Genomic DNA, 15,218 nt, shown 5'->3' on the forward strand with positions numbered 1-15,218 from the left:
AATAGTTCTCAGAGGGGTGTCGTATGCAAACCAGAGTAAAGCTCAAGAGGTACATAGATACTACAGTAACAGAGAGCATCCTGAATCAAGGACAGACCCACAGCAACATGACAAACACTGACAGCTCCACTGCCCACTTCTGTCTCGAACCCTTCCACACAGTGCCAAGACTCAGTTTTCACTCTATCAAATATGGAGTTTTTCTCTCCATCCCTGCTGACTATTGCTTACCTACACTCTAAAACAAACCCCCAAACTGCAGAAACAAAAGTCTTGCCTGATTATTTATCATCCTATTTATGCAGCACCGTCCTCATGCAAGAGTCACCTAAGCGATGAATAATAAAATCACAAACAAATGAAAAATAGATGAGGTCCAAGGTTCCTTCATGAAGGTGTAATTTCTCATCTTTGCTGAAGACAACTTCTGTTCTTTACACCATTTAAAAAAAAAAAAAAAAAAAAAAAAAAGCAGACAAAAACCCAGTGGCTTCTCTGGTATCTGCACACCACAGACCTCAGCAAGAAAGTCCATTCTCACTCCATGTTTGGAACGTCACCTGTCAACAATGAAGATTTCTTGTGTGGAACAAATAAGGAACAGGAAGCAAGTCCTATCCATAACCAGGCTCTGCAAGCAGTATCTCAGCCTGAAGCATGCTTGTTGTGAAACGTTCTCCTTTCTGACCCCTCTCTCACTACTCCCCTTACATCTGAACTCTCAAGGCAGTGAAGCCAGCACCCTCAAAGCCACAGCCTGAGCCCAGTGCTGGGGAAGCAAGTGCAACAAGGACAAGCGCCTTCTCCCCACAGACGCTCTTCACACCCATCTTCTGGAGCTACTGACCTTGGAAAACAGAGCTCCAGCCACCTCGCTCAGCTCCACCGGCCACAGACCACTACATAGCAGTCCCTTCTGCATTCCTAAAATACCACCTGCCAAATTCTGGGACAAAAGGGTGTTCTGTTTTTTACCTCCATCTCAAAGCACAGCTAACAAGCAGAATCATTTTTCTTTCCTAGCTTCAAAATCAGCACTAAGACTGTTGATTAAAATCTAACATTTGAATCTTTACTGCCTGAGATCTCAAACAAGAAGGAGCAGGGCTCAACTCTCAGCTCCTACAGGCAGTGCGGGGTGAATAGCATTTACTTAAAAAAAAAATCATCTGTTTACTTGCAACCTAAACAGATTTTCTCCCAATTCCCCGAGATTTGGCACACGTGGAATTTGATATGACCCTTTTTTGAGACAGAACTGCAAGTGGCCTCTAAATAGACATAATAAAAGCTAGATTCAATTCACATGTATCACATTGCACATATAAAACGTTGGCACAAGGCTGGTGCAAAAAATGGCCAGAGAAAAATTTAAAAAGCACAGAAAGAGGAATCTGAACTTCCCTCTAGCTGTTGCAATCCTCTCAAGAAGCCCGAAACACAAAAACTATTACAAGAAAAACTATGAAAGGTAGCTCTGAGGCAGGTGGGCACAACTCACCCACACTTTTGAGCCAAGCCTGTAAAACTTTTACCAAAGGGGAATGTAGAAGCAGTTTGTGAAACACTCAGTTAAACAGCGATTTTGTCAGGAACAGAGACAACATATTTGATCTTCTTTGCATGCCTTATTTCTCTGCTCTTATTCACATCAATTAAGTGAAAGGATCAAATCCACTGTTCGTCTTTATGTCAACAAAGCAACTAGCAATATAGTGGTAACACAGGAAACAATAAATAGACCACAGGCTTTCTGCTGACTTAAGTTTAATAAAAGAGCTGATCCTTCCTGAAAGAAATAAAAACTATTCCTACTCAAAAAGCAACAACACTGAGAAGCATTACAGCATAATACTATACTGAGAGTTCATCACTGCACTGTTCAATTCAATTGCTACCTCAGAAACACAAGATGTGAGCGAGCCAGTATTCACAGCCTTTTCTATTCTTGTTGTTCTGTTCAAGAAACAACTGCAGCAGGAAGGATAAGCAACCTAAAACACCAAAACCATTCTTTACCTGAGTAAATCCTGATAGGCATTTCACTAAAACTGAAATTTCATTTCTATTTCTCATTGTATTAACAGCTCAAGACATCTGATGTCCCCCAAACCACTGAATTCCCCTTTTCTCAGAGGCGTGAGTGTACATCATAGACAGATACGTCCCGCTGCTTCACCTGGCCCTACCCAACCACAACATTGAAGTGAGGCATTGAATTTTCCCATCAACTTCATTTTGCTCAAAAATAGATATATATTTATTTATTTCACTAAAAGGACACAATTATATTCACTTGCCCAGACAAAATATGAAACAAAACCTCGTTAGAAGTTTCAGACTTCAACCTATAGAGAATACTACAACTTCTGGTGAATTTCTTGGATAGGATAAAGCTCTGGCAAAAGCAGGTCGAACCCCACTGATGTGAGGGGAATTGTATGCGTTACTACTAGGCTGAATTTGACCAATTATGCCATTAAGAAGAAAGTAAAGTGCAACATTAGAGGAGTTTCATTGTCACTGAGATAGTTAACACTCACTTACTGGGGAGTCCTACCCCCAGGCTTCAGACAGATTTAAAGTTCTGTATTTAAAAATAAGCCCTGCTTTGAACCAAGACAATAAAGAAGCCATTAGAAAAAAAAGTCTATTAAACACTTACCAGGAAACCTGCTATGGAGGTTAGCATCACAGTTGTATCCATTGAACTGAGCAGTCACTGAAAGCACTTTAATCGTCAGCAGGAGCAGTAACCATACCTGTTCCATTGCAAAACCTAGCAAAACATTAGGTGGTTATTACACACATCTGTTCATGGCGTTAAAGATGCTTACTGCAGACATTTAACCACTTGGGAGGTGATGATCTCCAGCAAAGAAACTGGGGATAAAGCTCACAAGCTTATGGGAAAGAGGCCACAGGGCCGATTTCTCTACTTCCGAGTAATGTGTAATTTCTATTAACTTCTACAGCTTTTAATCATAACTTGTGGCAAAAAAGGGTACTCCAGGATAACATAAAAGAAAAGGAATAAAATCCCTAAAAATATATTGATAGATTAGGATCGCTTAAACATTTAAACTCCAACAGGACTCATGACATTTCAGTGTAAAAATTCTGAGAAAGACATCTTAGAACAATAGCTTTATTTTAGCCAAGTCCTTGAAAAACATACAAATAAATGGCTTGCTGAGCAATTCTCGGGCTCAAGGTCATAGAATAAAAATCAGTTCACATCTATTTGCCAAAAATCTGTTCTTTGAAGCACGCATGCAATTGCATTGAACTTACATACGGAGTTGGCAGACACTTACATCTACTTAAACTGTATGTTACAACCAGACCAGGAGATCAGAACACATGGATTACTAGTGTCTTGAGTATTTATTCCTCTTGGGAGGAAAACTCCCAGGTGTAACACCTGTACTATTTAGCACAACCAAAAAAATATTCGTTTCGTGCTTCTGTCGAAAATTGTAGAATAGTTTGGGTTGGAAGGGACCTTTAAAGGTCATCTAGTCCAATGCTACCTGTAGTGAGCAGGGCCATCTTCAACTAGACCAGGTTGCTCAGAGCCCCATCCAACCTGACCCTGAATGTTCCCAGGGATGGAGTATCTACCACCTCTCTGGGAAATTTGTGCCAGTGTTTCACCACCCTCATTGTGAAAAAATTCTTCCTTATATCTAGTCGAAATCTACACTCCCTTAGTTTAAAGCCATTACTCCTTGTCCTGTCACAACAGGCCCTGCTAAAATTTTTGTCCCCATCTTTCCTATAAACCCCCTCCAAGCACTGCAAGGCAGCAGTAAGGTCTCCCCGCAGCCTTCTCTTCTCCAGGCTGAACAGCACCAACTCTCTCAGACTTTCCTTATAGGAGAGGTGCTCCAGCCCTCGGATCATTTTCATGGCCCTCCTCTGGACCCGCTCTAACAGCTCCATGTCTTTCCTGTGCTGGAGGCTCCAGAGCTGGACACAGGACTCCAGATGGGGTCTTGCCAGAGTGGAGCAGAGGGGCAGAATCACCTCCCTCAACCTGCTGGCCACACTGCTTTTGATGCAGCCTGGGATATGGTTGGCCGTCTGGGCTGTGAACGCACATTGACAGGTCACGTGCAGCTTTTCATCCACCAGTACGCCCAAGTCATTCTCCACATGGCTACTCTCAATCCCTTCATCCCCCAGCCTGTATTGATGCTGGGGGTTGCCCCAACCCAGATGCAGGACCTTGCACTTGGCTTTGTTGAACCTCATGAGGTTCATGCAGACCCACCTCTCTGGGTCCCTCTGGATGGCATCCCGTCCTTCTAGCATGTCAACTACACCACTCAGCTTGGTGTCTTCTGCAAATTTGCTGAGGGTTCACTTGATCCCACTTGTCTATGTCATTGATGAAGATATTAAAGAGTACTGGTCCCAGTACAGACCCCTGAAGGACACCACTTGTCACCGATCTCCATCTGGACTTTGAGCTGTCCACTACCCTCTGGATGCGACCATCCATCTAGTTTGTAACATGCACTGAACAGTCCACCCATCAAATCCCTCTCTCCAATCTATAGAGAAGGATGTTGTGGGGGACAATGTCAAGGCCTTACAGAAGTCCAGATAGGCGACATCCATAGCTCTTCCCTTGTCCACTGATGTAGTCACACATAGAAGGCCACTAGGTTGATCAGGCAGGACTTTACCTCGGTGAAGCCATGCTGGCTGTCTCGAATCACCTCTTTGTCCTTCACCTGCCTTAGTATAGCTTCTAGGAGGATATATACCCCAAAATATTGAGATTTTTGTCCATGAATCCAAGTGTTACTGATTTTTATTTATTTATAAGATTTTGTAATCCTAGAATTTCTGCTGATGTGGACTGCAAATGTGGCAATGCGCTCCATTTGCTTAGACAGGAACTGAGCAATTCTAAGATTTAGGAGGTTTGCTTCGAGTATAGATACAGAGATCTCAGTCATCACCTTTCTCCAAATGGACATCAGAGAACATTTTAAAACTCCATAGATGCAGCACACCTATATGCAGCAATATGTGACATGGCAAGTGGTTGTCATGCATTACTGAGAAGAGCTGAGAAGAGTTGGCAATAACACGCAGAGAACATTTGAGACAAACCCTCACTCTTAACTGGATCCTTCATAGCCACACAGTGGTCTGAGCTAAAGTCTGCTAAAATTAATAGAAAAGCTTCCACTAGTTTTCAAACCAGGCTCACAGAGTACACAAACCTGGGATTTAAAGCCTTGTGCTGAAAGACAGACCCACAGAGGACACTCCCAACAGCTCTTTGTCAGTAAACAAATCAAATGCAACAAAACACTGATCCAAACTCTACTAAAAAGTCAAAGACACGTCCAAATGTTCGGCCATTCACTCCTGTGTAATTCTGCTTGGAAGTACACGGAATAAAAACCACAGAATTAGCCAGTTTCCTGCTAAGCATGCATGTTTTCTACGTCGGGTACAAGTTTTGCTATCATATCCAAAAGCAGTTTTGCTAGCAAGTTCTGCACAACTTCCTCAAAGTGTGACCCATAGCAACAATGCAACCTCCTTTCAGTTTCAGGTGGATATAAAACTCCAAACAAAAGCACTCTTTGACCCTCTACTCCTTTTCCATTAGACTCCTGTGGAGGTTGACAGCACTTGCAGCTAATGCTGATAAAGAATTGTGAAAATATAAGAAAGAAAATAAAATTCTTAACTGGGTTGCTACGAAACCTCTGTATTTTCATGATCACTTCACCCTCTCCATTACTCTCAGATGGATAAGGTGGTATTTCATGTTTACTAAGAAAATCGTACTTTATTTTGAAAGAAACATTTTTTCCTTCAGAAAATTGTAATTTCTCCAGTGTACTGGAGCCTTACCTCTGCTTGTACAACAGTTACGTCCATAAAGTGGCTATTACTGTTCTGTTGTATATGAGCTGGTTTCTGGTGTCCATTACAATGGCACAAATCAAGGGCAATTTACCAAGATCTAAATCTGACATCAATTTTCTAACTGTCATAGTATTTTTTGCTATCAGAAAAACTGTTTGAAAAGAATTTAAGGAAAGATGACACTGACAATGCTGTAGCTATTGTTTTAAATGAAAGGCAGAACTTAAATTTTAAAATTTTAATTATTAAACTTAACTTCTGCTGCTATGTTTCAGGGGAAGCAGAGGTGATTGCTAAGGAACAAAACTGAATTAAGACATTAAGTATTTACAGCATTAGTTCTCTAGCTGTATTCAGAATAAGTCAAATTTTAACACAGCCAATAATGTCCTACTTGCTTTCTGGCTATTGACTCATCTGCATATGGATCTACATACCAATCCACAGTTGAGCTGACTACTGCTGACTTCCATTAAATAAGTTAGGAATACGCATTATTTTTCATTTCTCAAGAGAACTGCAGGGCTAAAAAGCACCCGAGAGGCCAACCTCACACTCACCCATCTGCCCACCCCAGCAAGATCAAGGCAATCATTCCTGCTTTTCCAGCCTGTTTTTAAGGGCCTCTGGAAATTTATTTCTCAACAGAAATTTCTCAAACTTCACCCCCAAATGCATAAAGACATCCTAATCGAAAGACTTGTACCATACTGATACTACTGAACACGTCATCCAACTAAAGAAGCATAACAGTTTTATCAAAATAGTAACAGGAACGTCATAATCTTATTGCCTGTACATGAATATGAAATGAAAATTCCATGTGCAAAAAAAGGAAGGCAATATGCAAGTGTCAGGAATAAGGTGATTTATAATCTAATAGTCAACAAAATTCATGTGGAAAATATATGCCTTTTTTCTTCAACTTAGCATGCAATTCTTCAAGCCTTTTTCTGGGAATACAGCTCTTTGTGCTTTCCAAAAAACTGCTTATTTTCTCTAGTAGCAAACATATTTGGCTGTTAAGATGACTTTCATGATTCCAAAGAGGCCAACACATACTGCAAGGGAAATGTGATCCTTTATCTGTGAAGCTCTTAACTGACAAATCCATACCAGGTTTCACTGATGTATCGAGAGTTCTATGTTCTTCAGACCTCATTTCTGGTTTTCTCTGCTGAGCATCTGCAAAGATCTTAATGTTTACATGAGCTATCATATTTTGTTTATGACGTTCACAGTGTAGTGTAGTCTCACTGAAATGCCCAAATCACCTCAAAATACCCTGCCATAGTCACTTAAATAATTTTCCTTCTAAATGTTTCTGCCTCCACCCATCCACCAAAAGATCTCTTCCAAACAAGGTCTGGTATTTCCTATTTAGCAAGGAAACTGTTCTTTCCCTTGACTTGGGGTGGACGTAAAAATCCATGTGAAGAACTTCCATTAATAAAGAAATTCACAAGACAACTCTCTCAGGCCTGAACAAAAGAGCTTTAAAGGCCAGGTATAGACAAAGAGACAGTCAGGGATTTAAAGACCTACCAAATATGGTTAATTAAACCATTTCAGAGACCATGGTTCACATAGATTTCTAAAACAATCAATTCAAACAAAAAACAACCCAACACATCCAGGCTTCAAAGTAACAAAATTAAACTTCCAGAATGCTGAAATAGGCAGGGTATGAATATCTGCTGAACCAAAGTTGTCTACATATTCAGCACTGAGTCACAAGTGCAGGTCTTACTGTTCTGTGCTGCACTGAAGAGTACAGAGGTAAGAGTTGCAACATCCAGTCCTCAATTTAATTGTTACCATTTTAAAAAGCCCTTATCCCTGCTTTCATAAGCTTCACAACGTCAGAAAACCTGCATAAAATTTCCAAGGAAAGATATTTATGATTTAAACAAAATCCATTTTGCAGTCAATTTAGAATTTAGTTTTACAGAAAAGCAGTGGTTTGACATACCTAGATTCCCTCTTCTTTCCTCTCTTACCACCCAACATTCATGTCTCTCCTTCACCCATCCTCTCTAAAAAGATCTTCAAAAAATATCCACTGTGAACAGCATTCACTGACTCAGCCCTACATTTTATTGAAATTCATTTGAAAGCCGCTTCTGACTGCTGAGCAAATATCCATCTGTATTTTATGAGAACATCCTATAATCTACTGCTTGTTCTCTATTTTTCATTCACAGGGTGTGGCAGTTCTGCAAAATATGGTGATTTTTATGCCTTCTGACTGGATAAGTCTTTCAAAAAAACATTTAATAGCAATAATGAAAACTTCTGAAAGAAAATTATAGATGTGATAAGCACATAATAAAGCTGGTGGAACATTTATAAGTGTGTTCATACGTATCTAGTAACTGCCTAAATGCTCTCTAGCATTGTACATTAGGCCTCTACAAGTAATGGAATAGAAACATTACTGCTTTTACTCATGAAAGTATTTTCAAATTACCATTATATAGTTTAATGAGTACTTCTCAGTCATCTCATGACAAAATAGTTCCCTGTCTTTTGGTTTACATTCGTCTTACTGCCACACTTGCTTCTGCATCTGCACTCAAATTGTGAATAGTTGTGCAGTATGTTAACTGTACTGCTGTCAGGTCTTCCAGAACTACTTTGCTTCTAGACGTGTACTAGATCATTTGCCATAATTTAAAAGTAACCTGGTGAACAAAATCAGAAGAATACCTCTCTACCTCAAGTTGTTCAGTGGAACTTTCTCTTAACATGTACATCCCATTGTAATGAACTATCCAGATCACGCTTTCACTATTGCCTTCCACTTTGTCTCCTTGGCTCTTCTGAAGCCGATAAAACAGGACTTGGATCTTCACAGTATCTGTTCTGAAGACAAGCCTACCAAACAGTGTTAATTGCCTTTTTTCAGAAGGATTTTTACAGAAAAAAGGGCACTTGAGATGCAAAGACCTTTAAGACACATTTCAGCTATAAGATTTCCCTCCGCTTGTGGATAATCTTCGGTGCAGAGACTTTGAAACACAGCATTTCTTTCCTTACAGATTTCTCTAATTTCAGACTCCATACTGCCATCCCACTTCGGACACCAAGCAAAACCTGCAAAGCTGAAAATCTATATACATGCAGACGTGTACGCACACACATATATATCTTGAAGGTCAGTGGTATCCTAAACAGAGGACTACAGCTGATTACAAAGTTAAACCAGTGAACAGACTGTATATTCCCAAAATTACAGTATTTGAAGGCACACAGCTCAGAAATACAACATATATATATAAAACAATTTAACATATATGAGGAAATAATAAAACTAAGAACATCGTAGATCAGTGCACCCTAGAATGTACAAAAACAGTTGATTTTTTTTCCCTATAAAATGAGAAAATAGTTTTGTTTTAAATAGGTAAACTAATCTCTCTCATAGCTATTCAGAACACAAAGAGCAGTTGCAAACTACACAAGACAGACCACACATTAAACACACATACAGAGTCGGGCACAGAGTTGCCTTCAGCACCAATTATTTGGTCCTGGAATGACCCATGTTTATTTGTTAGCTATATATTTCCACTCAATACTTGAGATTTAAAAACAAGAGTCCTGGATTAGCTCCATACTAGGTCAGCTTTGTAATTAAACGTTGGGTCAAAGCTTGTAGCCCCCTCCTTAACCAAACTTCCACCAGAACCAATAAAGAGCTTTACCTGACGAAGATTAAATCGTAGCTAAAGCCTCATATGTCAAAATGTTTTGCGAATCGAGCAGGTGCCTACAGCATCCATGGAAAATGAGACTAGGGAACAAGTTTTTTGCACAGAGTTTTTGCTTTGGTTCTAAGGTTAAAAAGTTCTGGTTTATTTTACAATAATCTCTTTCACAGGATAAAAAATCCAAAGGGACTAAGAGGCATTAATTTTCCACAACAGGAAGACAAACCAAAATCACTAGACTTTAATCTGAAAGACTTCAAATTTTGACCAGCAGGTTACCTGGGCAACTGAACTTGAAGACCATAAAATAATTATATGGAAGTAATCCATAACTTGCTTAATAATTGAAATGAAATTTCCATCCTAAACCCTGCTGAACACCAAAAGGCTGAAAACCTAGATCTGGTTCCCAAAGACACAGCTCAGTCTTTTTTTTTTTTTTTTTTTGAATCTTTTTACTGGTAGTGAGAATTAAATGTGTATGTTGAGTAAATAATAGAAGCCTTACAGTCATGCAGTGCGCTTCAACCTATAAAATCAGCAAAAGGTGTGCTTCCAGAAATACATACTAGCATAGGACCATATGGAGTTTCATCTCATAGCCATGGACAGGCAAAACTCCACCTGAGACTGTTTTTTTTGCCTGCCTAAAGACTAGGGAAATTTATTCAGTGTACCATACTGCCAATACGTTATTAAAAAAAAAAAGATATCTACATTTTAACACTTTGAACCACTCATAATAATTTCAATTTAAACATTGTACTTCAGTGTACATGTATTTCTTCATTGTCACAACAAATCCTTGGATGCCCTGAGATTTTTTACTCTGATCTGAAAAGAAACTGAGTTAACTGCACATTAACAAGGTAAGAAGAGAAACAGTGATCAAAATAAAAATATGACTACATGAAATAATTCCAAGATTCATACAAAGTAGCATAATACCTTCTTCCAAGGAGACAGACTACTAGGGCAATACAGTTACTAAAGCATAAAAAACCTGAACAACTATTTGTTGAACAAGCTAGAGATCTTGACTTACTAGATCTATTTCAACTTATTATCTTAAGACTGCTGAAGTCATGGAGTAAATTGTTTGCCTGCTATTGTGTGCTAAATATCATAGCTATTCTAGCTTTTCCTACATCCACTAGTAAAATATTAATATTCTTCAAATTCACTACCTTCCCCCCACCCCGTTCCACAATTTTACTGTAGTTATTCTTAGTGATGAAACAGTTGGATTTCACTTTAAATATTGCCAGAATACCTGCTTTGCCGTCGCACAAAGATGACTTCAATGGGATATTTAGATATTTCCTCCTGCATTTTACAGAAAATATTCCCAAAACTCTTCCAGACATTTCTTTTAACAAGCTAGTGTTTTCCAAACCATGCCCATCATATCACACAATGAAAGTATTTAAATATGTACCTGATAGATAAGATAAAAATTTTAAGTTTATGTTTGAAATGTTTCCAACTCCATGGTTCACAGATACCTCAATAAAATGTGAAAACAGATTAAAGTTCCAGATATAAAAATGCACAAAACCGCATCTCCTGAGCCTCACAGGAAAGAGATTTCTATTCTGTCCTTCCAACCTGCATGAATTAACCAGTTTCCCACAGGACATTCATGCAGGTATCAAGTGCAGAATGTTGTCAGTGAGAGAAGATTTGAGAGGAAAACAGATCTGAAAGAAGTGATTTATGGTCAAAGCTTTGGACTTGAATTAAAGAATCTTGGACAAATTCTCCTCTCACTTTTACACTCCTCATTGACTACTGCATCAGAAAAACTTTGACATCAGCAAGAGACCTGAGAAAAAAAGAAAGGAAATTCAGGATGAGATTTGGAGGCTATTGCAGTGATCTGAAAAGATCATTTTTGTCCTGATTTGGAGGTTCTTGACAAAGCATGACCTCCTTTTAATTATTAAAATCTATAGAATTTGACTTTTAGTGCTTAGCTCTGCATTTCTTTACTCTTGTGTGTTAGAAGTTAGATTCTTTAGTGCAACTTCGGTAGATTCAACATGAAATGCCAAGGATATAAATCTTTTGAAAACAGATTTCCTATTAAAGTCACTGCATATCTGACTTGCCTCATAAAACTAAAATAGAAATAATTTTTGATTTTCCACTTATTTCAGCTACTAAATATTAGAAAGAAGAAAAAAATGCTATAGTTAAGACATAAAACTGCCTGATTACAAAACAAGGACCATCAGGTAACCACCAGCCATGCCGCACCCACTTACAGACTGGCTATTACATACAAAAGTATCTGTAATGAACACTAGTACAGTGTTTTTAAGCCTTTGGCTAATTGATCCTATACTGAGGAAAAATGGGCTGATTTTGCTGTACTGCAGCTCTTTTATGTTGTGTTCCTCTTTCACTTGCAGTGGAGACATTGCAATTCGAAAATCACTGAAAGACTAAAGCGAGTCCAGGATCACCTTGGACTGAAACACAAAAGCAACAGCCGCATCGAGTTCCCTGTACAGGGAGCATATAACGAGCATCCCCAAGTCTTGGAACGAAGAGGTTGTTCCTAGGCTGAAATACATTCTCAACACATGCACATTCAGTCTACATATTTCCTTCTCAGACCACTGATCATTACGGGGGTTTCATCAGCTAGCAAATTTACAGAGACTATCAAATCATTTGATATAGGCCACTGAAGAGTCATCCCATGCTAACGGCCTTCAGTTGCCTCTAACCATGGTCTGGATTCAAACATACTGATCTAGCGATGAGGCACTCTTAACCCTATTGCCTGCCCCCAGGGGCCTACAGTCACATGGGCAGATAAAGATCTAAATGAGTATCATTCTACTTAATTACTCTTTTTACGTTTTTGAAGAGAGCAATATAAATATAAATCTTCAGTAAATAATGCTTGATGTCACTAGCAAGCAGATTATACTGCAGCCATCTGTTTGCAGCTTGAAAAGTTACCAGCAAAATAAGATTTCCTTGACAAAAAGCAGCAACAGTTTATGCCATCATGACAACTTGAATTTCCGTACTTTTAGGAATGGAAATTAAGCAGTAAAGTTGTAGAATACTGCTGCAGTACAGTACACAGCCTTATCTAATCTTAGAATTAAATGAATTTGCAGTAAATAATTCTGCTAGTATCAGTCTAAGAAAGCATGTAATACCTCATACTTCATAAACACTGTGAAATCAGAAAGCACTTACACTGCTCCCAGATTTATATTTAAAAAGAAACATTATTTATATTGTGAAATAGAAAAGGTTTGCTTATGGGTATTTCTTTCACCGTGTTGCAAGTCCCTCTCATAGCCATTTTGGACTTCAGAAAAGGTTTGAATTCATTTTCAAGCCAACCTCTAAAACAAACCTGAGGGGTACTGCTCAAGACCTGGCTGAAAAAACAAAACATCATGCATTGATAAAAACATTCTTTGATTGAGAGCATGCAAGCAGGGCCAAGACTCCTATCTTCTGCTGCTTTTAGACCATGATAAAGTTTCCCTTTACAGTACACAAAGCAATTATAGTAACTACGTCAATTTGGACTGTATCAGTTCATCAGCTTAACTGAAGACTTGATTTCAAATCCGCACTATCTTCATTCAAGAATATATTGTCATTATTATTACTTTAAAAATAAACAAAGGTGGTGCAATTATCACGTCCAGTCACCTTTGTGACTGGAGACAAGGTAATTTCCAATCAGCAAACCCAAGTCACTCGATTGCAGTGGAGCCAGCTAAGAAGTCTCGCTTATCAAAATTTTCCTCCATCAATGCAATGATTGTGGGAACAGGCTGACTGACACCACAAGTTGGATAACATTGCCTCCTTCAAGCAATTGATTGTTTCCCTCTTGAAAGCAGCATGAGTGGGTTTGACATACATTGACAGCCTCCACACTGCAAGGGGTTTGTAACCTTCCTCCCCATGTACTGGTAGCGTGAGTTTGGCCTGAGTACCTTTATGTAAGAGCTAAATTGCAAAAAAAAATATCACCTCTTCTCACAGTTGGATGCTAATTTGCCTTCATGTTTTCATTCGCCATTCCCTGCATACTTCCTCCCCAACGAACTCCCACAGAGATATCCCAGTGAGGTTACATTTGTCTGACAGGTGATAAAGTAAGAATTTTCTTTAAGAAGTAATGAATAATTTGACATTTACCAATATTTTAGTAAGTTCTAGTTGGGTGACATGGTGGGCACTTACCCAAATCCCCTGTAGCTGTGAGTCAGCTGTACTCCATCTATCCTGTGCTCCTGCATGTGATCAAGTGTTCAACGACTCTCTCTGCAGAACTTTTTCAGAAAATAGTCTGAGCCTGTGGATGGGGGAAAAGAGACACTCATTATGAAAACTCTTTTTAAAATAGGTCTGGGTTTTAGATGGGAAAATTTGACAGGTCTCAGAATACTTTACAAGTGTGTTCATCATCAGACTGAAACCCGAGCAGGATCTTTATGGTGGCTTCTCAATCCTGTGCCTCTTTTTTTTCTTGCAGCCTTTTGATCTGCTTCTCTCCACCTGTATGAAGATCTCCAGAGGACCATGTGGTGCAAACAATCAACCTGGAGAAATTATTCTGTCATCAGCTTGTTGAGAGAAAACCTTGTCTGCTTAAAAAGTAGGGTGGGAGGAAGGAGAGAGATGGAAGCACTGAGATAGGATCAGTAACTAAGCTGCAAGGTTATCAATGTCCCGTTGTGTGTTGTGAGAAGTGCCTATTTTTTTCAGTTCTGGGCTAAATTCATAGTACCAAACAAAACAAAAGCAAAAAGAGCGACATTTCACACTGTGATGAAAATGTGATATAGGGGTGTCATCATGAATACAGGTGTCAACAGAATGATAATTACCAACAGGACATCAATGCACACAAAGCCAAGTGCACACAAAGGCAAAGATCAAGCTGCTAGAAACCAAACCTGCTTCCTAATATCTACTCCCCTGTCTCTGGGATTCGCGATGGAGGGTGGGGGTGAGGGGAGGTGTTTAACTCCCTTTTGTTGCATTAGATTTTTCTTCCTCCTGCCTCCTTTTGGCCCCCTCCCTTCAGTTTCTATCACAACCATCTATGCCCAGAAGCTTTCATTACACATGTGGCCAGTGAAAACAGTAGTTTATAGGCTTTGGCACCATACAGAAAGCTTTAAGGTGCCTGGATTTGTTGGGGCTTAGAGCAGTTTTTAGAACAGAAAAGCCCTGCCTCTGCCATGCCTTCACTTCAGCCACCTCCTCTTAAAAGATCAGAGTGCTGCAGAGCAACACTGTGCACATTCATGGTAACCCGGGCAGGCCCCAAAGAGCAGCCATGGCAGAATCGGCAGTGATATGATGCAGATCCCCCCCTCCTCCTCCTCCTCACGGTCCTACCATGTCAGGGCACTGACAGAAGAAAGCAGATTTCCCTTTTAACATTAAAGCATCCTACCGAGGCATGGGCCTTGGTGAAGGAGCTCCTAGAGAAACCCCAGAGGGCTCACTGGTCTGTGTGACCCTGCCTGCTCTCCATGTCCCTGGAGGCAGCAGGATGCTCCCCTGATATTCCCAGAGCTCCCCCCTGACAGTCACCTCCACACACCTGGCTCC

At 39.6% G+C, this 15,218-nt stretch overlaps 1 protein-coding gene across 1 annotated transcript in view; it reads right to left on the minus strand.

Annotated features, from left to right (window-relative positions):
* The window catches only part of ZPLD1 (zona pellucida like domain containing 1), a 31,838-nt gene extending 17,964 nt beyond the window's left edge, over window positions 1-13,874 (minus strand). The window contains exons 1-2 of the mRNA XM_009939433.2: window positions 13,839-13,874; window positions 2,666-2,779 (exon numbers count right to left, since the gene is read on the minus strand). Of these exons, the coding sequence (XP_009937735.1) occupies window positions 2,666-2,771 (106 nt within the window). The 5' untranslated portion in view covers window positions 2,772-2,779; window positions 13,839-13,874. The remainder of the gene's footprint in view (window positions 1-2,665; window positions 2,780-13,838) is intronic.
* Window positions 13,875-15,218: the final 1,344 nt, after the last annotated feature.

Source organism: Opisthocomus hoazin, chromosome 1, assembly GCF_030867145.1.
Source record: "Opisthocomus hoazin isolate bOpiHoa1 chromosome 1, bOpiHoa1.hap1, whole genome shotgun sequence".
NCBI classification, from domain to species: domain Eukaryota; kingdom Metazoa; phylum Chordata; class Aves; order Opisthocomiformes; family Opisthocomidae; genus Opisthocomus; species Opisthocomus hoazin.